At 38.6% G+C, this 27554-nt stretch overlaps 1 protein-coding gene across 2 annotated transcripts in view; it reads left to right on the top strand.

The window, feature by feature from the left end:
* The first annotated feature begins 1781 nt into the window (after positions 1 to 1781).
* UBE2Q2 (ubiquitin conjugating enzyme E2 Q2) overlaps positions 1782 to 27554 on the top strand; it is a 61776-nt gene continuing 36003 nt past the window's right edge. For both annotated transcript variants that reach the window (XM_028092680.2, XM_028092679.2), the window contains exons 1-5: positions 1782 to 2232; positions 12237 to 12338; positions 16364 to 16468; positions 22176 to 22232; positions 25201 to 25341. In XM_028092680.2, coding sequence (XP_027948481.1) covers positions 2044 to 2232; positions 12237 to 12338; positions 16364 to 16468; positions 22176 to 22232; positions 25201 to 25341 — 594 coding nt within the window. In that variant the 5' untranslated portion in view covers positions 1782 to 2043. The remainder of the gene's footprint in view (positions 2233 to 12236; positions 12339 to 16363; positions 16469 to 22175; positions 22233 to 25200; positions 25342 to 27554) is intronic.

Here is a 27554-nt window from a genome sequence, read left to right as displayed (position 1 = left end):
CAATAATGCCAATACAGTATCCTAGTTATTTCTGACTTAGAGCTCAGAACTGGAACCCCTTCTCTCAGTCCCAATTCATAATGCTATCTCTAGTGCCAGGACCATGAATCCCCGTAAATACAACACTTTATACGCAGAGGTATTTTCCCAGGAAAATGGATCACAGCTTTTATTAAATTCTCAAGAGGGTCTGTGACTCCCTGAAAGGTTAAGAAGCACTATAACATGATACAATATCTCAGAAGTAAATGAAAAAAACGTTTAAAATATTCCTTATTTGGGCGCCTGGGTGGCTCAGTTGGTTAAGCGACTGCCTTCCGCTCAGGTCATGATCCTGGAGTCCCTGGATCGAGTCCCGCATCGGGCTCCCTGCTCAGCAGGGAGTCTGCTTCTCCCTCTGACCCTCCCCCCATCTCATGTGCTTTCTCTCTCTTTCTCTCTGTCTCTCAAATAAATAAATAAAATCTTTAAAAAAAATAAAATAAAATATTCCTCATTCAGTGGACCTAATATCTCCCCCTTTTGTTCTGTATTATATCCTCTAAGGGACCAGTAGACCAGGAACCACTTGGAGATAATGAAGCAGGAGACATTTAGGCAGAGAGGGTTCAATACCTCCAGTCAAGACCAGTGTAAAAGGAAAATGCAGAGCCCCTTGTTGAAAAGTTATTAAGGACTTCAAAAGGGCTACAGCAGAGCATTAAACCAAACACAAGGTCCTTTTAAGCTAGCAGCCCTGTGCAACTACAGAGGTCGCACACCCATGAAATGGATACTGCTTCTAGTACATATTACTAAACATACTATTGCCTGGCCAATTATGCTATAGTCCTTTGGACTGCCACGCAGTCCTTAATCCATCTAGAATGTGCCACAGATTGTATTAAGAGCTGGGCATTCCTGATAGGAGCATTCATTCAATAACACTGGGTGTCTACAAAAGGCCTTGTTCTAGATCCTGGGGATACAACTCTGAATAAGACATTCGTGTTGGGCAGAGACAATGAACAAATAAAAATATCAGGCAGTGATAGGTGCTGAGTAAAAAAATTAACATAGGGTGACTGGTTGGCTATTTTAGATTGGGTGGTCTGGGAGGCCCTCTCTGAGAGGACGTTTGAGCTAAGTAAGACTTTACTGAAAATAGGCCAGTCCTGCCTCCATGGGAGGTGAAGAAGATTTCCTTAAGCTTGGCAAACAGGACAAAAGCTCAAGGGAGGAAAGGAAGAGAGGGAAAGGGGGCTGGCAGGAACCGAGGCTAGTGAAGTGGTGGCTATGGGGTTAGAGTAGCGAAGATGAAAGTAGGTGTGCCGATGCGACCAAGGCGCCTAGCCGCCCGCCGCCTCCGCCTCCGCCTCCGCCTGCCGCCTCCCATTAGGGCGCAGCCAGGGTCAGGTGAGTGGGTGCCTCCCGCAAAGCCTAGCGGAGGAGCCGCCCCCAGGGGCCGGCGCGCGTCCGCAGCCGCGCCGACGTGGCCGGCGCAATAGGCCGCGCACGTGGCCGGCCCCCAGGCTTGGAGGCGGAGGCGCGCAGGGGATTCCTGATCCTCCAGGTGATGAGGGCCCGGAGAGCCAACCGGCCCCGAGCCTCGAGTTCGAGGGCAAGAGGAGCGAAGGAGATGGGCCGGGCGGTAGAGGGCTGGGTCAAGGCGAGGAGGGGGCGGCCCCGCGAGCCCGCGCGCAGGCCGCGTGCACGCGCCGGAACCGGGGCGCGCGGGGCGCGCCGGGGCGGGGAGGGGATGGGGGCGGGGTGGGGGCAGCCCTTTACCAGGCGGTAGCGGGGGCGGTGTCGCAGTTGCCCTTTTAAGCCGCGAGGCCGCGGTCTCCTGCCAACGGAGTCAGTTACAAAGAGAGCAGCCGCCCGCCGAGGCCTCGGTGCCCCTAGCCATTTTTCAGCCGCGATCCGACGCGGGCCTCGGCGGCGGGGAGAGGCGGAGCCGCGAGAGTGCGGCCCCAGGCCGGCCCTGTGGGGCGGTAGCGGCCGTGACGGCGGCTCTGGGCCCGGCTCCCCTTTCGCACCCCTCCTGCCGGAGATGAGGGGAAGATGTCCGTGTCAGGGCTCAAGGCCGAGTTGAAGTTCCTGGCGTCCGTCTTCGACAAGAACCACGAGCGATTCCGCATCGTCAGCTGGAAGCTGGACGAGCTGCATTGCCAGTTCCTGCTGCCGCCTCCGGCACCGCCGGGCAGCCCGCACCCGCCGCCGCCGCCGCTCACACTCCACTGCAACATCACGGTGAGGCGCCTGGCCTCAGCCCCTCGGAGCCCGGCGAGGGCGAAGGGGGCGCTCCGGGTCCTCGGACAAAAGGGAATCGGTCCGGTAGAGGCCCCTTGGTTCCTGGGGTCCCGGGCGGGGCGGATCCGCCCCTTTCCCCGGCAAGGGGCCCAGCCCAGGCCCAGCCTTGCAAGAGCGAGGCTTGGGCGGGAGGAGGCAGGCAGCGCGTTTCTTCGCTTTTCCCGCGGGGCTGGGTTTGGGGCTGCTGGTCCCCCTCAGCCGCCTTCTCCGCGCCTCGGGGTGGGAGACCGCGGCGGCCCTTGCCCTCGCCGGGTCGCCATGGCTGTTCACAGCCGGCCTGCCCCCGGGGCCGCGGCGAGGCAAATCGACTTTGGCTGTTGGAGCCCCGGCAGGGAAGGGGGAAGCCCTCAAGTTTTAACGCCTTACTCTTCAGTCAGGTTTCCCTCGTCTTGCTTATTCACCCGGTTATTTTTAAGTTTTTGTTTAAGGAAAAACTGATACTGAAAACTGATGCATTTGATGAGGAAAAGTTTAGAATGCAGCCTCTGGTACTGTTTGAATTATCCCCTCCCTGCTGGCCTTGCTGCGCGCGTACGTGTTTCCGAAAGGCGCTTTGTACATGGATTCGGCAGGTGGTGGTATCGGTGTTTGCTTACGTAGCTCCTCCTGTGTGTAAGTCTTTAAAATTATCTGCAGCCCAAAGGAGATATTTGCCCAGGTCTCCTTCCCAGAAAGATTATTTTATGTCACAAAGCCAAAAAGGCAATTTAAAGCTCACTCTTTGGTTTAAATTGGAAGCTCGTTAGAAATCCGGGGCTTGGTAAGGTAATCGAAGTGTTTAATAAGTTTTTTCGTGAATGAGTATAATGAAACCGTTCGTGGTGAAAGTGATTTAGGGTGTTGTTCCAAACTGCAGAATGAACTTCTTATATAGCAGGAGTCATGGTGGTAGTTTTATGTTCATTCGGACCAAGTTTGGTGTCTTTGAATCCTTTTGGTTAAGTCAGGTACCGAAAGTGTTCTGGTCTGGTACTCGCGAGTTTGGAAAGGGCGTGGAGTTACGATAATTGACATTAAAATAATTTCCAGAAAATCTGAGGGAGCATTTGTGTATTTGGGGGGCAGAAATACAAGTGCTGTACTGAGGAGAGAAGTCATTTATTAAGCATCTAAGTGTTCTGTTCTAGGGACTGGTTTTGCAAAACTGGGCAGAGCAGTCCCTGCTTTCAGAACTAAATCTTGGGGGAAGAGTTTTATATAACCAAGTGTTACTAAGTTCTATGGTGTCATTATGAAAGCCAAAGAGCAATTAATTTTGAGTTTGGTGGTTGGGTGGTGCTTCAGAGAAGGCTTTGGTGAGAGGCTGAGTTGGAGTTGGGCTTTCACAGGTGAGTAGAATCTTGGGAGTGGAAGCACATTTCAGGCAGAGGAAACTATCCAGAAAAGACACCAGTGCTTGAGAAAATGCTTTGCTTAGGAGTAGACAAATTATGAGTATATAGGCTGGTAAAGGAGAAGATATTCCAAGAATGGGAAACAGGAAGTGGTAGTGAGCATGAAGGAGACTGGCCTGTATGGTGATTGTTCTGATAGAAATTGGAGTATGGCCTGGAAAAGGTAGGGGTGGTTTGCATGATAGAATACTGAGGGGAGCTACTAAAATTACTGAGGTAAGTTGGAAAAATGTGTTTGCTATCTACCACTAGGGGTAGTTCTCTACAGTTTGTGGTATTAGGAAACGTGTGTGTATGGTTTTGGTTATCTCAGGTGCTGTAGGGTCGTGTTGCTGCTGTGCTGGCAGTCTGCCACAACAAAGAATTATCCCACTTCAAATGCCAGCACAGTCCCCACTGAGAACCATAGAGGAGGCTGATAGGAATCAGCTGCACACAGAATACTGTGTGAAGACCTGGAATTAGGAAATGGAGCAAGGAGTGAATTAGAGACACCAAGTGAAAGGCGGATTTGGTAGAGACTTGTATAATGGTATTATAGTAGAAACTACCCAAAGTTATGACAGATATTATTAGAAGATAATTATCATGGTGGATACTCAGTGCATATGAGTGTATTAATTTTTTATGGGAAAATATCAAACATACACAAAAGGTGAATAGTGTGGAGAACCTCCGTGAATTCAGCCTCAACAATAATAAATTTTTGGCCAATCTTATTTCATCTGTACCCCACCTCAGATTATTTTGAAGCAGGTTCCTGACCTGTAACTTCATCTGTAAATATTTCAGTGAGTATCTCTAAAAGATAAGACTCTTTAAGCCTAGGTAGGTGTTTTGATAAAATCTACATGGCTTGCTTGTGCCGGTACCATTTTCTTAGAAGGGAAAGAGCAAAGAAAAAACAGTGTTGGATTTCCTGTCTATTGTGTTTGTGAATTGCTAGTCTCTAAAAGGTTATAGCTCTTAAAAAAAAAAATGAATTTGATCTGTTCTTTAATTTTTCCTCTTATTTCCTTATTCCCAAATATTTGTTGAGCTCTTCTACATGCCAGGCCCTGTCTTTTCCATTGCTCACCAAGAAGTATACTTACACAGTTTAACTTTTGAGTAAATGGCACCTCACAAATTGTTTCCTTACACTCATGCATGCCAGTTTCTGAATAATCTAAAGATACTCTGCCCCTTTTTCTTTCAGGCTTCTGAATCTGTTTTTCCCGTGTGGAATGTGCCCCTTACCCCACCCCAGTCTGTCTTTCCACGTTTGACCATCCCTCAAGGCTCTTCTAGGAAGTCATATTCAGTTCCTGCTGGTATTTATTTCCCCTTCCTCCCTTCTATAATCTTTACTATTTACTGCTTTGGTTATGTGTCCTTATGTTCTATTACTATAGTTTTAGATTTTTTTTTAAGTCTTTTTTTATCATGGCAGGGGAGAATAGTCTCTAATCATGCTTTTCATCTTCTTTTCAGTAAATGCTCAGTAAATATTCTATTTTAGCTATATTCTGTATGAACAAAAATCTTAACTGTTGTGTAAGTTAACTGCCAAGAGTTTGTCAAAAGTGCAGAGATAACATCAAGAAATATTTTAAATATTTAAATACTTAACAGGTCACTGGATGGGAAATCTGTAATTTGATTTCATATGAAAGACCAGCTTAAGAAGGAGAAAACAGAACTTACATAGATGCTTTACTCTTTAGGCCAAGGGAATTGAGCTAAATCTTTTTCTGTTAAATAAATTTGTCCTAATCTTAAGTATGAAGGGAAAGAATGCTATTTTCAACCTCAGGGAGTCTTTATTACTTGTTTTGTATGAACTCATGATATGAAGGAGTGTCATGCAAACAGATCTAATTGCCAGTTAGTGCTAACATTCAGTTGTTAGGCTCACACCTAAAAGCAAAGCAGCTTGTTTTAGTAACCTGTGTGGCCTTATTGGGAGCTAGTATATAGCATTCTTTTAGTCCTTTTGAAATATTTAACATAACTTGGCAACTTCATTTCTCCTTATATGGACTTCTTGACATCTGGTAACTCTTGGTAGGCAATCAGTATTTCAGTGAAAAATCCCCCCCCCCCCATGTAAGTTAGCTGGTAAACAGATAAAACCTTATACTGACTTTATTGTTTGTGTGGCATAAACCATTACTCTTTTTGCATGAGTGGCTATTTATGAGGCTATTTGTGGTAGCACATTTTTTATTTTGCTAATTAAATTTCTCTTGGTCATATCCAGAGTCCCCTTTCCCCTCCCCACCTCACCACCAACAGCAAGACATTAAAATAACAAATGTTAGAGCTCTGAGAGAAAAAGGTTTAGTCTATACTTAGTAGTTGGGACTTTAAGCAAATCACTTTTTCTACTGTTTTTCTATAAAGTAGACAATACTTTTTGTCCTGCATGAAGGCTTATAAAGAAAAGCTCTTCAACAATAATAATGTTCTCTACAAATATAAAATTGATGGTGTCATTTGTGGCTGAATAACATTTTATTTTGAAGGTGGTTTCTAACAGCTTTTCATGGGAAATAAATCAGTGCTGTTAATTTCTTAATTTTTCATGTTTCTAGTCTTTACACTGATTAAAAAGTAGGCCCACCAAGGTTATACAAAGGAAATCATGAACCAACTTGGTTAAAGAGCCCAAGACCTTGGGGCACCTGGGTGGCTCAGTTGGTTGAGTGTCTGCCCTCGGCTCAGGTCATGATCCCAGGGTCCTGAGATCGAATCCCACATTGGGCTCCTTGCTCAGCGGGAAGCCTGCTTCTCCCTCTCCCTCTGCCGGCCGCGCTCTCTCTGTCTCTGTCAAATAAATAAATAAAATTAAAAAAAAAAAAAAAAAGACCCCCAAGACTTTTTCTTTGGTCCGCCTTCCTGGGACAGATTACCTTTCCAAATTGAACACTGGAGAATCATTTGGAAATAGCAGAACTGTCATGTAAAGCACCTAAGCGGTACTTTAAGCCTGGAGGAATCATTGTTTTCATTCATCTGACCAATTTATAATATAGAGTCAACTTCCTAGTCATTATCTATCTATCCTCCTCTACCCCATTTTTATTCACGTCCTTGAAAGAACAGGTACATGAAGAAGAAACTTAGGTTTCCATTTTATGAATGGTGTATGTCTTAGTAACACGATTTTTTTGTTTTTGTTGTTAAACTTCTTTAGATCTGAAAAGATTAGATAAATGTCAGCTAGTTGAGGGGTGGGGAATTGAATTGAAACAGTCACTGCCAAATGTAAAGCATTACTGGAGAGCCAGAGTAATGAAGCAGAGTCCCCTTTGCCAAGGCCATTGTAACAGTGTTCTGTGTTCTCTTCTAAAAGATTATTCTGAAAGACACAGTAGACTCAGAATCAAGGAAACTGACTGTTTCTGCAGATCAGGTGGTTTGAATCTTCTTCAGCACCTTTATTTTCTCTGCCTCAGTTTAATTAGAATGATGTTTTGATTTTTCATTCTGCTTCTGTGGGCTCTGATAATATTAGTTGTTTCCTTGCAAAATGATTAGCAGGGACCAATCTCTTTTGGTAGCTTTCCCCCCCCCAATGTCAGAGCATTCAGGGGTGCCTGGGTGGCTCAGCTAGTTAAGCCTCTGCACTCAGTGGGGAGTCTGCTTGAAGATTCTCTCCCTCTGCTCCTCCCCCATCTCACGCCTGGGTGCGCGCCCGCTCTCTAAAAACAAATAAGTCTTTTAAAAAAATAAATGTCAGAGCATTTAGACTTTTCTTAGAGTACTATATGGTGATTCTGTTGGTTTCATTCTCCCCCCCACATTTACTGAACAACAAAGTGTGAAAGTAATGTGTCCCATAACTGGCCTCTGGAAGAATTACAACTGTTAGACTTCTGAACCTTCAACAGAAAGTTGTATGCATCCGTGTTCAAAAAGTGATGAAGTCCTTGGAGATGGCCATGTTCTATTACTTGGAAAGATAGTAGAGACTGAGCGTTCTGGTAGGCAGTTTTGCTGGTTGGTGCTTGATACAGAGCCACACATTGGTATCTTACTGGATTTGTGTAGAAAATAGGTGCAGAAAGTTATTTCTGAATAAGACCGGTGGTTTCTGTGTTTTGTTTTGTTTTGTTTTTCTATCTTAAATAATGCTTTGGACATTAATAGCTAGAGCTAAATCCTTATGCATATAGGTAATGTCTTTTGAAACTTTCCTAGAAGTGATGGCTTCCCATTCTTATTGATGAATTGGTTTCTGGAGCTATAACAAATTATATTGGATAGGAACTTTTTCTTCTTCCAGGTAGAAGCTTTTATTTAACAGATTGGTAAAAATGTGAGCAAGTGTGCAGTGAAATGGGTGTTGTTACAGTCATGGCAGAAAATACAAATACCTATGACCCTTTAGAAAACAATTTGGTTTACATAAATCCTCTCTGTTTTAGCAAGATAAATACTGACTATCCCAGGCTGACTGGTCCTTATGATTCCAGAGCTCCCAGAAGAATTTTAGTCCTAGAGAAGACCTAGATTTGTCTGGCTTAGCCCATCTTACAGCTAACTACTCGGAGTGGAATGGGCTCATAGAGACCTGTGACCAAGTTTTGGGTCAAGGGAGAGAGATGGAAAGATGGGAAGGAATTAGGGAAACTAGCTCCAGTGGGACCACATAGGTTAATATAGAATGGTGAAGGGATGTTTCTCCCAAGGAAAACATTCTGGGCCGGGCTGCAGGAGGTGTGGAGAAGGCCACTGTTCTAAAACTTTTTGGAGTCAAAACTTTTATACTGTCTAAAAGTGAGGGGTGCCTGGGTGACACAGTTAAGCATATCTGACTTTTGGTTTCGGCTCAGGCCCTCTTCTCAGTGTGGTGAGATTGAGCCCCACATGGGGCCCACATGCTTAAAACTGACTCTCCCCCCTAACCCTTACGCCCTCTAAAATAAATTAAAAAAAAAAAAGTGTACTGAGGGCTCAAGGAGCTTTTATGTAGGTTACCTATCAATATTTATCATTAGAAATTAAAGCAAATATTTAAAGTATTCATTGAAGTAAACATTATAATAAAATATTATGGGAAATGGCCATATTTTGTAAACTAAAACATTTCAGTGAGAATAGTGGCATAATTTTACATTTCTTTTAAATCTCTTTGATATCTGGTCTGTCATTTGTTTCTGCATTCAGTCTGAGGATTTGTTTTGTTGACATAATATGAAGAAAATTCAGCCTCACACAGATATTTGGCTGGGAAAAGTAGGAATATTTTAATAGCCATTTAGATAATTGTAGATATTCTTCTTGGATATTTCACCAAAACTTGGTCTTTCTTATAAAGATTTTATTTATTTGACAGAGAGAGACACAGTGAGAGAGGGAATACAAGCACGGGGAGTGGAGAGGGAGAAGCAGGCTTCCTGCTGAACAGAGAGCCCAATGCGGGGCTCCATCCCAGGATCATGGGATCATGACCTGAGCTGAAGGCAAACCCTTAATGACTGAGCCACCCAGGCGCCCCAAACTTGATCTTTCTTGAACTGTGAATGGATCTTCTATCCTTGCATGATTTATAACATCATGTATTCGTCACTTGGAAAATATGGTTCACTGAAATCTTCTAAATGTTGAAATGTTTCATTATATAATATGAAGACATTATATTAAGATCACCAGCAGCCTCATCAGAATATTCTTAGAAAGCTCTCAAGCTCATAGCAGTGGATACAGATTTTCCAAAATTCTAATTTTTGCTTGAAAGCTTGAATTTTATCATTGGCAATAAATACTGTCCTTTGTTTTCCTTGAAATGACACTATTCATTTTTGAGAAAATGTCAGAAACCCAAGTTGAAATAACCATTGTCAGTCATCCTTTCGGGTAAAATTGGTGTTCCTTTAAAGTGGTTAGTTCACTTCACAACTCAGTCACAAACGCTTTTTCTCAAGTATTCTGTAAGAGTTCTCGTGTGCATTCCATTTCATCAGTTGCAATATTAAAAAGACCTAGTAAAAGAACTTTTACTACTTATTCACAGATATTCTTAAGTAAAACCTCTTTTTTCTTTGTCTTTTAAACATCTTAAATGCATAGTGGTGAAGAATACCATGACTCCAAGTGTAGTTTGGTGTCGCTGCCTTTATTTGTGCTAAGGTTCCAGCAGTTTTACCTAGGGGTTTGAGGGCCCCACTTTGAAAATTATTGACGTAGTTGCTTAGACCTATAAATCCTATCTTCTCATGTACAGGATTAGAAGAGCATGTCATAAGCAGAAACTGATCTCAGTAATTTTTGTTGTTGTTGCAGTGCTCATAATATGGTTTTAAGGGGTTTTAGTCCAGAGCAACAATTCATATATTTTATTTTGCTTATGTAGAATTAGACAAACACTAATCTACACAGTGAAGTTCTAAAATTTAGTTGGGTGGTTTTTTTGTTTTTGTTTTTGTTTTTTCCTGTTTTGTTTTTTGGAACTAAGGTCTAGGTGGTATGTTCCAAACTAGGCTGAAGAATTTGAAGAAGAAAATGCAATACTCGATAAGTAGTTTTCTTTAAGAACCCAGGATTAATTTTGAAGATAGTTTTTCTTTTAGTCTGTGAATAGGTTTGGGACACACTGAACATTAGAGATGAGAACACAAAATAAACCATTATTGAATAGATCTAATGATGTCTTTCTTCCGTACAGTTTTTTGTTCTATAAAGAACATTTGGTGAAGTGCTTCAAAAATAGTTTCTTTGGCTTCAACTATATGGTAATTGAGATTATAGTTCTCAAAGCAATGCTTCTTTAATACTGTGTTTCTGAAAAATTGTTTTTCCATAACTAGAACCTAATTGTTCGGCAGCTAGTCTCTAATAATAGTGACTTTTTCCTAATTTATAATAGAAAACAGTACAGAGTAAATGTCTATTAGTAGGTGAAAGCATGTAATGCTTTTTTCTGTTAACCTTTAAAAATCAACACATGTAATGGTACTTTTAAAATATGTAAATATAGCATTTCTTGTTAAGTACTCAGTTTGCGATGGAATAAAATATTAGAATTTTATGGGGTTTGAATTATATATTGCTCTGTAACAAATGTAGCACTCTAAAACAGCAACATTATCTCACAGTCTCTGTGGGTCGGGAATCTGCATGGCTTATCAGGATTCCCTCGCTCTGGGTCTCTCATAAGGCAGTAAAGGTGTTGGCTAGTGCTGCAGTCATCTCAGAGTGAGACTGGGAGAGACTCTCCTCCAAACTCATTCATGTAATTTTGGTAGAATTAATCTCCTTACAGGCCTCAGGTCTGAGGGCAGCAGTTGGTCAGAGGCCTCGCTCAGTCTCTTGCCATGTGGCTGTGGGCTTCTCCATAAGGAGATGGCTTCATTGCAGGGGGAAGGGGGGTAAATGAAAGAGCAGGAGAAGGGTGAGCAACATAGAAATTCTCATCTTTTTGTAACCTAATCCTAGAGGTGATATCACATTATTTACTGTATTGTTTGCTAGAAGTGAGTCTAGGGAAGGGAATTAAGGGTATGAATACCAGGTTAGGATTATTGGGACCATTTTAGAGGTTGCCCACCACAGCGTTCAAGAACATCATTGACCTCCGAGCTGTAGCACACAGTGGCTGTACAAGGAGGATGCCTGTCTCAAAAGCCCAGCTTCTATGGCAAGTGAAAGCTGTATGTACCATATGGTCGCTATATCGCTGTTTGTTCTGACTTCTAACACCAGAGATATTTAAGGAATAATCTTAAACTCATTTAAGGAATCTGTTCCTTTAGAAACTACATCCCTCCCTACAATCTGAGAAGGGTTGGAAATTATTAGGAAAAAGGCAAAATTAAATAGGTTTGATTTTTTTTTTTTTCCTTTTAGGGCCAATTTTCTAATGGAGAAATATCTCAAAGTAACTTCTGTAATTACTTAGAGAACAGGGAGTATAAGGAGTAAGAAGATTTTTAAAAATCATTTTAGCATTTATAAGGATTTAAAAATATGTGCCTGGATTATACTCCTTTGCTTTACCTTTAAAAATTGAGTTAGATCTCATCTAGATAAAGTTTAGAAATGTAGCTTTATTATATTAAAAAGCAAAAGTAGTATGGTTTAAATTTATAAATTATACTTCAGGGTTGGGAGGTGGCTGCTTTTTTTTTTCCTTTTGAGGGATTTATTTGATTCCAGATTTTAAAGCCTTTAAAAAATGTTAAAGCTGGAGAATCCAGGCCATGATTGACCTTTCTTTGTAAAGGAAGGAAGCCCATCTTTCCTGGTTACCTGAGTACCAGTTTTTTTTCAGCTTGTGATAAAACCTAACTTTTGCAGTATTTCTTTTCTGTTTTAAATGCTACTACCTACTGGGTAAACTACTTTTTTGCTTGATTTTTAAATGTTTAAATTATGTAACATGGAGCAGGCAAGATTACACCATCAAACTGTTTTGAAAAAATCCACAAAAAGAAACTTTTCTCCATGCATAGATTTTAATGTGTTGTTTTTCTTCACCCTGATATATTTTACTTGTCATCTTGGCATTTGGTGGTATAGTTAACCTGCATTTCCAGATGTGTTTGACATAGGTGTCTGTTACAGGAATCTTACCCATCTTCTTCACCGATATGGTTTGTGGACTCTGATGACCCAAATCTGACATCAGTGCTGGAACGTCTAGAAGATACTAAGAGCAACAATTCGGTGAGAAAATAAGCCAACCTACTATTTTTTCCCCCCTAAAGAACGTTATATGTAGAACTTAAGTGTTAAGAGGTAATATGGTATAGAAAAGCCTGATTAATGATTATTTGATAATCTTAAAGGAGCTAAAGACCAGTTTTTTTTGTCTGTTTTTTGGCCTTCAAATTCTGTACTAGATATCTTTTTTATTCCCCATAGGTTAAACTTAATTTAGATGAGGAGTTAGGTGGTCTCTTTTCAGTGAATTCTGATATTAAACCAACCAGACATTTTTGGTAGGGAACACTAGCCAAGGTGGAAGATAGAAAAAGAAAAAAAGACTGAGGTGGATGTGAGGGGAAATAATGCTAGAATGACATCAGTGCTAGTGTTAGGGAATTGCTTTCTCTCTGAGAAGTCTGTAACTGCAGTAATAGCCATAGGTATACAAAGAAAATGCTTTTTTTGTTTTTTGCTTTTTTTTAATATATGAAGAAATGTAACTTTCCATTTTACAAAAAAAATTTAAAAATCAGTTTTCTTTGATTATAAAACTAAGCGACTATTGTGAGAGCACTTAGTAAAATAAAGGGAAATAAGATTTCTGCCTGATATAACCACTGTTGACATGGTAGCTATTTTCTATCCGTATTTTTCCCTTGCTAGTAAAATACATGGATTCTAATAAATATGTTTAAATAGTTGAGGTCATATTCTATATAGTTTTATATCCTTTTTTGAAATTAACATGGAATGAAAGACTTGACTGCTATCTTCCTAGATGGGCAGACTCCATATTATAAATATGTCTGTTACCTCCATAGTTTCATGTTAATTTATAAATTGAATGCAATTAATCCCAACAGTCTTATTTTGGGACTCTAAAGTTGGTTTTAAAGAGTAAATAATAAAAAAATAGTTGAAAAAACTAATGAGGAGAGACTTGTCCAATTAGTATTAAATAAAAATATTATGTACTAGCACTGGACTGGACATATAAAGACAACAGAAGTTTAAAAACACTCATGCAATTGAGAATTCAGAATACGTTAAAATACTCAATAAGGAAAAGGTGGATTATTCTATAAATATCATTGGGAGAACTGACCATTTAGGGAAGACCACCTGTCTTGGTCTTCCCTGAGCTCTTATCTCAGATTTTTGTTAAAATAAGTTACAGGTGGTTTAAACACATCTATTCTTAAAATTAACAGCAGAAGAAATTAGTTTGAGGAGTATTTTAAGAGTAGAGGCTGGTCTGGAGAGCCATGAAGGTTAGAGGTAAAAATAAAAAGCTAGACAGATACAAGTTCATATTTCCAGCAGCGGAGTGACAGGACAGGGAAAGATAGCCCTCTTACTCCTTTTAGGAGGTTAACTCTGAAAAGATGTAAATAAGTTTTGTAATAGTAGAAATGATTGGGTTATTTTTCAGTGTCTAAAATTTTTCATCAAAAAATGCTCACAAAATGAAATGACATAGGACATAAAATTGGGTCTCATTTTTTAAAAAATTAATATATTTACGTAAAACCAAATTAACTTCTACTCTTATAGTCTCTGCCAGTTATTTTATAACCTAGTTTCTTGACAGAATAAGTTGTATTTCCTCACCTTTGTTTTACTTAATTCATTTTAATCTGGATTCTGCCTTCATTGTTGCACTAAAATTTTTTATGTTTAGTTGCCAAATCCAGGGAATCCTTTTTTAACCCTAAAATTGACCTCTGTGCAGCAGTTTGTTAGTGGTGATTGTTCCTTTGTTGAAACATTCCTTCATTTAACAAACATTTATTAAAGTCTACCAATTAAAAGCTGGTTAAATAAAAGCTGCTGTGTATAGTTTTATGATAGAGTATTATATTGTAGTTAAAAATAATGCAGCCAGTCTTTCCATAGGAATGCATACAACTTTCGAAGTTATGCAAGTGAAAAGGCAAGGCATGGAATATTGTTTATAATCTGGCCCCTTTTGCAAACAGTGTTGTAAAAAAATAAAAAAAATCTGTATCTGTGTGGGTCTATACATACTTTTCTCTTCCTGGGTGTGTATAGGAAACTGTTAATAGTAGAACAGAGAGAAGTATTTTTTTTTAATTGACTGGCTTCTATGCCAGGCTCTGTGATAAGTGGTGGGTACAAAAGTCCTATCCATGTCCTCTGGGAACTGATAATCTTAGGAGAACTTCCATCAGATTACTGTCTCCTATTTTTATCTCTTAATACCCTGCCTTGGTCTTCCCTGAGCTCTTGTTCCTTGGTCTGCCTCTTCTCATTCTGTGCTTTCTCCGAGAAATCTCTTTTACTACTATTACTTAAATCATGGTCTGTATTCCAGGGATTTCTAAATCTTTATCTTTAGCTAAAATTTATCTCCTGAGTTTCAGACCCATCTATCTATCTATATATCCCGTAGATCCAGGGACTCTCACTTGGATGTGCCATGGCTGTTCAAAATGATTATATCTAAATTTAAACTTCCCTACCTTGTGGCACTCCAGCACCCCCATTGAGTTTCCCTTAGTAATTCTCTTTGTGATTGTGAGTGGGACAAGATGAAATAATGAAGCTTGTCACCCATGGCTGAACCAGGGAACTAAAAGTTCTTTTTTATGCCTGTATTTCCTCATACCTCCCTTCTCCAAACTACCTAGTAAGTTTCTAATACTTGTCCATCTACCTTCTAAATATTTCTTAAATCTTTTCCCACCGTCTTAGTTTCTTCCACCCTTCAAATGATTTTTTGGGGGAGTTGAAATTCCTGAAAGATGTACAACCCTATTTTTCTTGTTGCTTGGTATTACTACCACATTGCTGCCTCTCCCACAGCACTCCCTTAGCTCTTCCTTTGCCAAGGGTTGGAGTGTCTGGGTCTGTGTCCAGGTCACCCTTTCTCATCTTCATTATGTTCTTGAAACAAAACAGAGCTTATTGGAGGGGTAAATCCACAGTGCCTTTTAAGCTCTACGGTTTTTGTTTGTTTTTGTTTTTGTTTTTTTTTTATCCTAATCTGCTCAGCTTTCCTAATTTCTGCTTGTTCCTTTGGCAACTTTGGAAAGTCTTATTCTTTCTTTGTTGACCCATTCTAATCCTGTTTGTTTTCTAGTTCTTCATAAACCTGCTTTTTCATCTCTTTTCTTGGTCAGACATCCAGGAAACTGTTCCTGACCAGGTGAAGTAAGTTACTTTTTTAGCTCTGGGTAAGGTCTAAGTATTGAACATTGTTCTTAAACCATAATTCCTAAACGTATACATTGAAAACAGTTTTTTTTATTTCAACAATGAAAAACATGTTCATAAACAAACTTACCTTGCTTCTTTGCTTAAAGTTAATATGCTTACAAAACAATCTGGGTGTAAAAATGGGAACTTAATGAGATACTACTTGCAGTTTTCCTAGTGCATTTTTTCCCTTTTTTTTTTTTTGACAGATGCTTAAGAACCTACTAAGTGCCAAGTGTTTTCACAGAAGGTTTCATTTAATCTTTACCAGTATAAGAAGTTTTTAATTTCCTTGTTTTACAGATGGGGACCTCAAACTCAGGGAATTAGGTGCTGTATCCAAGATCCTTTAGATTCCAAGTCTGTCTACTAGACCACATTTGCCTCTACTTTTAAATGAATATGACTGGAATGTATAATTTTATAACCCGTGTGTAACAACACTGCCTCTGGGTTTGTTGTTGTTTTTTTTTTTGTCGCCTCATTAATGTAAATGTATTCTTGTCTGAAGTCGTAAGTTTCTAAGAAAAGGAGTTAGCAACTGAAAATTCGACAATATCTGGAGCTCTCCTTCCTCAGCCTTTTTGTTGTTGTCATTTTGCTAGGTATTAATTACAGGAATTGTACTCAAGCCATAGTAACTTTCTTATAGTAGCAGCCCCTAAAAATATTTCTTAGAGACTGTTATTTTATCTGTAGGCTGTAATTGAGCAGTAACAAACTTTTTTCATTTCCTACTGGATTGGTTACAGTAGTCATAGCATTATTCATGTCTTCTAAGGGCTCTTTAACATAATGCTTATTTACTGAAATGTGTTTTGTAGCTTCGTCAGCAATTGAAGTGGTTGATATGTGAACTCTGCAGATTATATAACCTTCCTAAGCACCTGGATGTTGAGATGCTAGATCAACCAATACCCACGGGTCAGGTAAAGTAAAAATTCTCTAGTGTTCAAGAGCTAAAATAAATTGTCTCAAGCAGAAGTAAAACTAGGATGATTTTTCTTCTTAGTAAACTTATTTAGAAGGTATTGGATTGTTTGTTTTATTTTAGATACTAAAAATAACCTGTTTACTCTTTGGAGCTGCTGGTGTTTACTGTGACAGGGAAACAACTGCCTCCCTCCCGACTACCACCTTTTTGTTGTTAACATTCCTGATTTCCATAACTGTTCCTTCAGTTGTTTGCCTTTGCTTATTCATTTACCTTCACATGGAATGCCGTTTCCTTTTAAGCCTATCTGTGCTTCTTAAGGCTTAACCCAAATGTTACTTCCTCTAGCCGCGGAAGTGCCCACTAGTTTACTACCACCTCTAACTTTTCTAGATTTCCAGATTTACCTATTTAGGGCATAATTTACTGACTTTGTACTATAAATAAGGATTTAGTTCTTATACCATCTACCTTCCCACCCATCTCTCCTTCCTAAAACACCATTATATTTAGTCATATGAATAATCACTGTTTATCATTAGGACTTTGTAGTGTAGAGTTTTCTATTTATAGAAATAGAGTATTCTATTTCTATTTCTTGTAGAGCTCTTTGTTTTGCAATGTCCTCCTTATAATAATAGTAATTCTTGGTTTATTCTGGGGTTCCTGGGTGGCTCAGTCAGTTAAGTGTCTCCCAGGGTCCTGGGCTTGAGCCCAGTATCAGGCACCCTGCTCAGCGGGGAGCCTGCTTCTCTCTCTCTCTCTCTCTCTCCCCCTCTGCTGCTCTTCCTGCTTGTGCTCTCTCACTCTCGCTGTCAAATAAATAAATAAAATCTTAAAAAAAAAAAAAGTGATACTCTGGCCCTTTTCTGCGAGCTCTTGGCTCTTCTAGAGCCTTTGGTTCTTTTGCACCAGACTTGGCAGGTTGTTCTCTGGGCTGGCTGTGCAGCTGTCATCTTGAAACTTTTGTCTCCTCTGCTAGTGTGGATCTTTTGTTACCTGATCTCATGTCATCTTTCTTGCTTACCCTTTCTCATTTTGCCTGAGTACATCTTCAAGTAAAATTCTAGCATGAAGGAGTAGTACATTTTTTGAGTTCTAACATCTAAAAATATATGACCAGATCACTGTAGGTTTGAATTTTGGTTCTGCTTATTAGCTGTATGACCTTGTGATAATTACCCAACCACTGTGTGCATCAATTTCTTCTTTTTAAAATGGGGGAAATAGTAGTACCTGTATTTTTGTGGGGAGCTATGAAGATTAAATGAGTTAGTATATGTAAATAATTTAAAGCAGTGCATGGTTTATAGTAAATGCCCAATAAATGTTAACTGCTATTATATTTTACTGTTGCATTTGGTTGATAGTTAGGTTGAATATATAATTCTGGGTTAAAAATAATTTTCCTTCAGAATTTCAAAGACTGTTCTGCTATCTTCTAGCCAATTGTGTTGTTTAAGCCTGATGCCATTCTAAGTCTTACTCACCTGTGCGTGACTTGGGAAACTTTTAAGAGATTGTCTTGGTGTTCTCAAATGTCACAATGGTGTATTTTTAGTTGTGGTTTTTTGTTTTTGTTTTTTTCATTGTTGCTGGACAACAATGGATATGTCTTTTCAATGTGGGTTCCTTTATCTTTCTCCTTTGGTAAGTGTTCTTGTATTTTTTTCTGTGATAACTTCCTCCTTTCCATTTTAATTTGTTCACTTTTAGAATGCCTACTAATGGGATTTTAGACCTCTTTGCTTCAGTCTTTGTATCTTTTATATTACCTCTATATTCACTTTTTTAATTTCAAATTCTGAAAGTTTTTCCTTCAATTTTTTAAAATTTTATTTGGACAGCATAACTTTTTGGTTGTGTTTTATTTACTGCTGCTTAACCTCTTACCCCAAACTTAATTTATTCTATTTCTCACAATTGTGTGGGCTGATTAGGCTTAGCTGGACAGTTTTTTTCTGCTGACCTCACTGCACATTCAGATAGTGGCTGGGACTGGTGGTCATGACCTGAGCCGAAGGCAGACACTTAACGGAGTGAGCCACCCAGGCCTCCCTAAAGTCTAGGACAGTTTAAATAAAAATTCAGCTGGGTCCAATTTTGCCTCCCATGAGCTATCTGGAGATAATTTTGGTTGTCACAACTGGCTGGGGGGAGTGCTATGGGTGTTTTGTGGGTAGAGGGGATGTTACTAAATGTCCTACATGACAAAGAATTATCTAGCCCAAAATATCAGTACTTCCAAGGTTGAGAAACCATGGTTTAAATAAACATCTGAGCCTAATCTGTTTTTCTCTTTTTCTATATATTAGTCTTCATTTTTTCCATTCCTTTAGTCATTTTTAGTAATTTTAGATTCTAAAATCACTTCATCTGTACTTTTGAATCTATGGTTATGAAGCTCTTTTCATTTCTAAAGTTGTTTTCTTTACCATGATTACTTGTCAGAAGCTTGTCTGACAAGTATTATTATATTGGTCTTTTGAAAGAATCAGTCCTTTTATTTTTTTAAATCTAATTTTCTTTTTCATTTTTGTGTGTGTCTTAACTCTTTTTTTTCTTTTGCCTTTCTAGTTTATTGGACCACTGTGATTTAAATTGCTTTAACAAACATGTAAAGGTACACATTTTCTTCTGCGTGCTGTTTCATTTCGTGGCATAGGTTTTAAGATTTAGTATATTTCTAAATAGTTTTTATTTTCTAAGTGATTTGATTCCATCTTTTGTTCATATTACTTTATTATATTTCAGAAGAAGTTGTATAGGTATAGAAAACATAAACATTAGCGTAATAGTTACAGTAAATACCTGGGAACTACCACCCAGCCCCGACCCAGGTGAAGAAACAGACTCTTGCTAGTACTATAGACCTTCTGCACGTTCCTTCCAGATGATCATTCCCTTCTATGCTAATCTTTTCCTTTTCCTTTTCCCTAGTTTTTATCATATATATCTGCATTTCTGAATAATATGATTTAGTATTAACTTTTTAAGCTTCATATTGAGTCATACTATATGTGTGTTCTTTGTCTTTTGCTTAACATTGTGTGTTAAATTTATTCATATGTGTAGCTGTTGTTCTTTTTTATTGCTGTATTTATTCCATTCTTTGAACATACCATTACAGATTTATCCATTTGAGTTGATTGCAGTTTGCTGTTAGGATCAGTGTGGGGCGCCTACTTGGCACCGTTGGTTAAGCAGTCTGACTCTTGGTTTTGGGCTCAGGTCGTGCTCTCAGGGTTGTGAGGTTGAGCCCCACGTCAGCCTCCGCACTCAGAGCAGAGTCAGCTTAAGATTCTCTCTTTCCCTCTCCCTCTGTTCCTCCCAGTTGTGCTTGTGCTCTCACTCCCTCTCTCAAAAGAAATAAATGTCTCTAAAAAAAAAAAAAAAAAAAAAAGGAACAGTGTGCTACCATAATTATTCTTGTCCATATTTTGTGGGATACCTGTGTAAGCATTTTTCTGGGCACATACTTAGAAGTTGGATGACTGGAGCAATTTCTTCTTAAACCTAAGAGTTCTTTAGAAAAAGTTTTTAACATTCTCAGGTGGGCTTTGGGCTATTTTTAGTTTTTCACTATTTACAATATGGCCTGTAACTTCTCAGCTGAATTATGAACAATTGCTTAAACTTAACCATTGGTGTTACTATGTCTTTGCTTATTGCTGTATCTTACATTCCATGGTTGCTTCCTACTCCTAAAATAGATCCCTCACTAACGTTCTCTATTTTTATTTTTAGAAAGGATTTCTGGGAATGTGTGGAGAGTATTCCCTGAATACTCAGTGTCTTTTTTTATTATTCATTCAACCCCTATCCATCTGACTCTGTGGAAAGTACTCTGTAGAGGTGCTGAGGATCCAATAGCAAAGAAACAGATGTGGTGCCTGTCCCGATGGAACTAGACATAGAATTCTAAGTTCATAATTGAGTCTCTTCTAGGTTCTTTACACTTTTATCTTCTAGTACTTATTGTTACAGGTGAAAAGCCTGATGTCTGGTTCTTCTTTTCCTATATATTTGTTTTCTTTCTGGAAGTTGGTATGGTTTTTTCTTTAACCGTGAAGTATAGGGTTTTATTCTTCAGTATTCCTTTGGGGCATTCAGAGTCACTTAATATTCTGAAGTCTTTCTTTAGCTTGACAACCTTTGTCTCTTATTTCTTTCCCTCAGTCTTATGGGTAAATAGCAGATGAATATTAGTTCTGGGTATTCCTAGCTCCCATTTCCCGTAACTCTTCTATTTCAGTACCCCTTCCTCTCCCCACCCCCTATCTCCCTTTTTCTCCACATTCTAAGGGAATGTTACAGTTTGGTCATCTTCTTAATCATAAATGTTTTGTTGATTCAAATCCATTGTGTTCTCTGGTCCTTCTACCAAGTGTTTTTTTCCTTTATCTTTTTTTTTTTTTTTTTGAGGAGGAAATCTTTTTTTATTTCCCAGAACTGTCTTTTCCTTTGCATGGTTATCTTTTTTATATTTTGTGGGTACAATATCTTCTCAAGTACTGCTAAGGTTCCAATTATATATTTTTTTTGTTTTATTCATTAATAATGCTTCAGGTCACTTGTTCTGTTTGTTTGACTTGGTGCCTTTTTTCCAGAGTGCCAGTTTTCTTCAAATGTCTGGTGATACTTGGTCATCTGCTCATTTATAGATGAGGTGTACCATTGATCACATTGTCAGTGGTTGATGTGAATGCCCTCAGTAATTGTCACTCTTCTCTGCCTGGTTTGTACACCTGTGCTCTGGCTATGGCTTGTGAATGGAGAGGTACTAGCAGGCAGACTTTCCAGCTCCTGAGTTCAAGGAAGAGATGAGTGAGTTAGATTTTGCTGCTGTGTTGAGTTATATTTTTTAAAAATGTCTTTTCTTTCTGGTTCTGACACCTATACTAAGAGGCCATCAAGTTAGGCCTCCTATGTAAGAAAGTGATCCTTACCAGCTGTAGTTGGAATAAATACAGCAAGTATTTCTAGGAGGAAAAAAAAATCCTACTAACTTTATGCATTGTGTTGTGAACTCTGCTCTGGTTCAGAAAACTTGTCTTTTTGAACTCTGCCAAAACTAGGTATGAAGGCCTTTCCTAAAACCCCATCAGCTTATTTGTGAACGAGTGGTAAATTGTAGAGAAGTATTCTGTGGTAAATGACATGTTGTAGAAAAGAAAAATGGGTCTTTAGTGAAATGGTGATCATTTTACAATTTTGTAGTTTTGTGAAACAGCTACTCCTTTATGACACATTTTACCTTTTAAAATGTAAGGAATTTATGGAAAGATTTAGGCTTTTCAAAGTTAAAAAGGTAGATATTTTAAGGAACCTATGGTTTGGGATATTTGTTTTAAGTGAAAGAAGCCATTGATTGACCTTATATACATAGCCATAGATATAAAATGTTTTCTTATTTTAAATTAGAATATTTTAAATTTTTTTCCAGCTTTGCTTTATATTGGACTAATTGCTGTTGTTTATTCTCAAGGCATCTATCAAGTTGAATTGTTCAAAAAAAATTTTTTTAAAGCTGATAATTATTGTCACATCAAACCTGGATTTAAAAGTAAATATTCAACTTTAATAAATTCTGTTAGTGGAACTATAGTGACAGATGACTGATAGTTTGTCCCTAAAGTCTTCTAATGTCCTCAGTGTGTGCTTATTTTGTGCAGCCCTAGCAAATTGTTTTTGTTTTTCAGAATGGGACCACAGAAGAAGTGACTTCAGAAGAGGAGGAAGAGGAAGAGATGGCTGAAGTAGGTATTTTATGTAAGAATCATGTTTTATAAATACCGTATCTTCATTTTTGAATATTTTTGAATCTCCTTTATAAACCAGTGTTAATGTGGAATAATGAAAACCCCATTGCATTTGAAATTGAATATAATTTCTAAAATCTGGCTTTAGTTTTAATTAATGATGTTTTTGAGCAAAATGTTTGATTTCCTAGAAGATCTCTTAACATTTAGCATTAAAATTATATTTACATTTAATAGTAATCAATACTTAACCCGTATTTGGTTATTTTTAAGAAGAGGAACTACTAAGTTTCAAAAATTCTGAATTTAAATAAAAGAATTTGAGAACATTTCAGGGACTACTCACTAGAAGTAATGAAGCTATCTCATGTTGAAAAACCATCTAAGAATTTGGTAGGGCAGATTCTAAGACCTTGACCTTAAGGCCAGTTTAGTTACCAGGCACTGATACAATTTTAGAGGTTTTCAGACTCTGAAGCTTTGTGTTTAAATTCTGTGTCTCTTCATTGACCATGTAAAGGGTATTTGAGTTCCACAGTCTTGATTTTAAAACCTTACTGGTTTGGATCTTAGAATTAATTCAGGTTATTACCTTATTTTCTTGATGTGCAAAATTTTAAATCTAAATACACTTCTTAGAATGCCTTAAAACTAAAGAAGTAGTTGTGGTTTGTTTTGTGAGTCTGGGAACAAAATAATTTTTTTTTTTTTTTAGATTTTATTTATTTATTTTACAGAATGAGAGAAACCACAAGCAGGGGGGGAGTGGTGCAGGGAGAGGGAGAAACAGGCTCCCCACCAAGCAGGGAGCCCGATACAGGGCTAGATCCCAGGACCCTGAAATCATGACTGGAACCTAAGGCAGACACCTAACTGACTAAGCCACCCATTTGCCTCCAAGATTTTTCCTTTGCAAGTTAATATAAAGAAGGGACAGCAACATTTAGGGAAATCTAGAAAGGTAGGATCCTGGATTTAAGAGGTGTCAGATTAAGATAGGAGAAAATATAATCTAGGTAACTAAAATAATGGTAAAAAAGACACAGAGCAAGCTTTGGGCATGGTGTGTTTAGGTGCATTGGAGATTGATGTGTTGGAGTCATGGAAAGCAAGGTTGGCTAGAAAAGCAGATGGCTTAAAGTCTTGAATTAGAGACAAATATGTTTATATTTGGTGTGATTGTTGAGAAAAAGGCCTTGAGCAGAGAGTAGTGTGCTGAGAATATTGTTTTATAAAGATAATCTTCACAGAACAGAATTCATCATTAATCTTCAAGTGGAGAAGATTTTTGGATAGGAATGTGGCTGAGTTTGAAGGTCGAGGAGGAAGAGGAGATCCAAACTAAGGACATTTCTGAAGAAAATAAGTGTGGGATGGAACATTGGGGCTGCAAGGTACAAATCAGGGGAGGGAGCTCCATGAGAGTCATGGACAGGGTCTGAATAAGAAAGGAATGTAATAGGGGTTGAGATGAGAGTCTAAAGAAAAAGACCATTGGGTCTGGATGGAAGTGGTTTTTAAGCTGGTCTACAAATCACAGTGAATTAGTTTCCTTAAAAAAATGGAGATAGTAATTATCAACTACTCCTTTAGAGATTTTGATGATTGAAGTAAAAAGAAGTTAAGATAATAGAAAGTTTAGGATTTTGAAAGTTCTGCATAGATTTGTTTGAACAGGAGTAGATGATATGGAAAAGGAGGAAGGAGAATGACGTAGTGATTAAAGATGTTAGCCACGGGCTGCTATTCAAATTGATTGAGATTCTGTATATTCAGTTTTGTATTCTTTGTTTTTCATTGCATTATTTTTTCCATTTAATACATTTTATTTAACCTAATATATTTAAATTATTGTCATTTCAACATGTGATATAAAACAAAATTATGAGCCCTTCATATTTTTTCTCACTAAGTCTTCCAAATCGGGTGTGGACTGTACATTTACTGCACATCTGAGTTCAGATTAGCCACATTCCAAGTGCTCAACAGCTGCAAGAAACAAGGGTCTGCCCTGCTGGACAGCACAGCTCTAACTAGTATAGGCCCTGTGGTCGCCCAGGGGCACCCAACCGACAGCTCAACCCAGGGTTGTGGTGGGGTCCCCCCCCCGGTGCGTTCTCAGGTTTGGGTTTGGAGCTGCTGCATTGCCTAACCCCCAGGCAGCAGCCAGAAACAGCTGAGACCCAGTTGAGCACAGAACCTGGCGCCCAAAGCGGCCAACTTTGTCCACCTCACAGTGTTACCATCCTCACCACACTTTTGTTGCATTATTGTTGCAGAAGAAACAATTATGCTATGTTGGCATTTTAATGGTCTTCTAATATTCCATGGAACTGAGTTACCTGCTCTGGGTTTTTGTTTTGTTTTGTTTTTAATATTTATCTGAGACAGAGAGAGCCTGAGCAAGTGCAAGTGCAAGTGGGAGAGAGGGGCAGATGGGAGAGGGAGAGAATCTCAAGCAGACTCCACAATGAACAGAGAGCCTGCCACTGGGCTCCATGACCTGAGCTGAGCTGAGAGTCGGATCTTAACCGACTGAGCCACCCAAGACCCCCCTGCTCTGGTATTTTTGCACATGCAGTTTTGTGGGGGGTTTGTGGCTATAAAGGTTAAGTAGGCATCTTTATCCCCAAGTCTGTGTTCACATTTTAAATTAGTTCCTTACAATAGATTTCTAGAAGTCGAGTTACTGGAACAAAGTATAAATAAGGTTCTTTATACCTAATGCTAAACTGTTTCAAAAGTTCCTCTTAATAGGAGACTTTTTTGGTAATAGTTATGACTTTACAAATCTATTAGTATGCTTTACTCAGTTTGTAGCTTTTAAACAAAATGTAAGATCTAAAAGGAGGGAACCTGAACTGAATGTGAAGGCTTTTTTCCCTTCCCCATTCTCTGTTCCCTGTTGAATCAAGAATAATTTAACTTTTGCGTAAGTTTCAATAAGCTAATATTTTTCGTGTAGGATATAGAAGACTTGGATCACTATGAGATGAAGGAAGAAGAGCCTGTTAGTGGAAAAAAGTCAGAGGATGAAGGAATCGAAAAAGAAAACTTGGCAATACTAGAGAAAATTAGGAAGACTCAAAGGCAAGACCATCTCAATGTAAGTCTGTGCCAATATCTAGAACCTGGACTTTTGGGGTTGAATAATTATAGGTAATAATATAAAACTGGGCAAGTCATTAAGAGACCAGTCTAGGCTGCTCTCCTCCACCCTTGCCTGTGTTGTGCATTCAGCCATTTGTTGCCCTAGTGGGTTGTTGTTGTTGTTGTTGTTGTTGTTGTTGTTGAAGTGTCTCATCTGTTGGTAGCTTTCTACCACGCTCATCTGCTTTTTACGTGCTGGAATTAACCTGCTGTTCACCGTATACACACCTCCTTTCCAGACTATATCGTTTATCCTTCTCCTATGAGATCTGTATATTTAAATTTAGTGTCTTCTACAAAGTACAGTTTAAATTCTCCTCCACCTCTAACCAAAACAAAAGTATTTTTTTCTTTTGACTTAACATCACTTTTATGTGAAGTGGCATGGGGCATGAAATGAATGCTGAGTCTGGTAATAAACACAGCTGTGTGGCTTCAGTTTCCTCAACACAAAAATATGGATAATATATACCTTTTGGATGATTTCTGAGAAGGATAAATGAGAATGATGCATATAAAATACCCAAAGTAGGGGCATTTTTGTTTCAACACTTCCTTCTTATTTCCCACCTTGTATTAGAACTCTTTATCAAACTCGTGACATCTGAGGACCTTTGTCTTGGGTATAGGTTCTCAAAAACTAGGAATGAATTATTATGTAGGGAGCTGCCAGCTGTTGTAAGCAGATAGATTACTCTCTCCTTCAGTCCAACTGTATTAATTTAATTGGCAAATCTTTTTTAGAGAGCAAAGAAATTTAGCTCTGCCCTTATCTTGATTATTTTAAAAAAAAGTTTGTAGCATTTAAATTAATGATTACTATACTTTCTATCTCTTGTGACTCCTTTCTGTTTGGTTATTATACTCAAAACAAATACAGATTATTGAATGTTTTCACATGAGGGACGCTAAGTACTTTAAATTTTACATACCTTCCCCTTCAACCTTTATAGCCACTTTATAAAATATTGTTCCTATTTGTAGGTATGAAACTAGGATTTAAACCAGTTAAGTAATGTACTCAAGGTCACAAAGCTAGGAAGTAATAGCTTTGTGAACATGATTGCCACCCATTCCCCAAAGTGTAGTGCAGCCATTAACATTTTGAATTTTACATGATCAGTTTTTTTTTTAATTGAGGAATTCTAAATGTTTTTGTCTTATGAGAAATAGTTGGCATTCATATTCAGTCTTAGAATAAGACATTGGTGCATTTTCATTTTTAGAGAAATCCCAACATTGAAAAGAACTGAAACTAGTTGCATGCAGGTGAACATGTTATTTCTCAGTTTCTTAATATGTAAAGTATACCTTCAGTATAACATTCTTCCTTATAGTCTGACTAATGAAACTCCTGTTTTAGTTGATAGTGTAAAATGGTTAAGGGCCATCTAGTATTTTCAAAAATTGATGGTGATGCTATATACTTACAAGAATTTTTTTTAAAAAAATTGAAGAATGGCCAAAATCAGGAACACTGACAACACCAAATGCTGATGAGGATGTGAAGCAATAGAAATTCTCACTCCTTGCTCATGGGAATGCAAAATGGTACAGCCACTTTTGAAGACAGTCTGGCAGATTCTTAGAAAACTGAACATAATTTTTACCACGTATTCCATCAGTTGTACTCTTTGGTGTACCCAAATGAATTGAAGACTTATGTCCAAACACCTGCATACAGATGTTTATAGCAACTTTATTCATAATTGTGAAAACTTGGAAGGAACCAGGGTATCCCTTCAGTAGGTGAACAGGTAAACTGTGGCATATCCCGACAACATGGAATATTATTCCCTGCTAAAAAAGAAGAAGTGAGCTATCAAACCATGAAAAGACACAAGAACCTTAAATCTATATTACTAAGTGAAAGAAGCCACTCTGGTGAAAAAGCTACACAACTGTATGTTTCCAACTATATGACTTTCTGGAAAAGTCAAAACCAAGGAGACAGCAGAAAGATCAGTGCTTGCCAGAGGTGGGGTGGAGGGATAAATACATGGAGCACAGAGGATTTTTAGGGCAGTGAAAATACTCGGTATGATACTATGATGATGGATATGTGTCATTAGGCATTTTCCAGACCCATTTAGTGTACAGCACCAAAGGTGAACCTTAGGGTAGTTTATGGATTTCACTGGTAATGATGTGTCAGTGTAGGTTTATCGG

The sequence above is a fragment of the Eumetopias jubatus genome, unplaced genomic scaffold, assembly GCF_037043125.1.
Source record: "Eumetopias jubatus isolate StellerSeaLion01/CBP00866 unplaced genomic scaffold, mEumJub1_p1.0 scaffold_7, whole genome shotgun sequence".
NCBI lineage: Eukaryota > Metazoa > Chordata > Mammalia > Carnivora > Otariidae > Eumetopias > Eumetopias jubatus.
The sequence above is the reverse complement of the archived record's forward strand: the minus strand, read 5'-3'. Positions and strand labels throughout refer to the sequence as shown.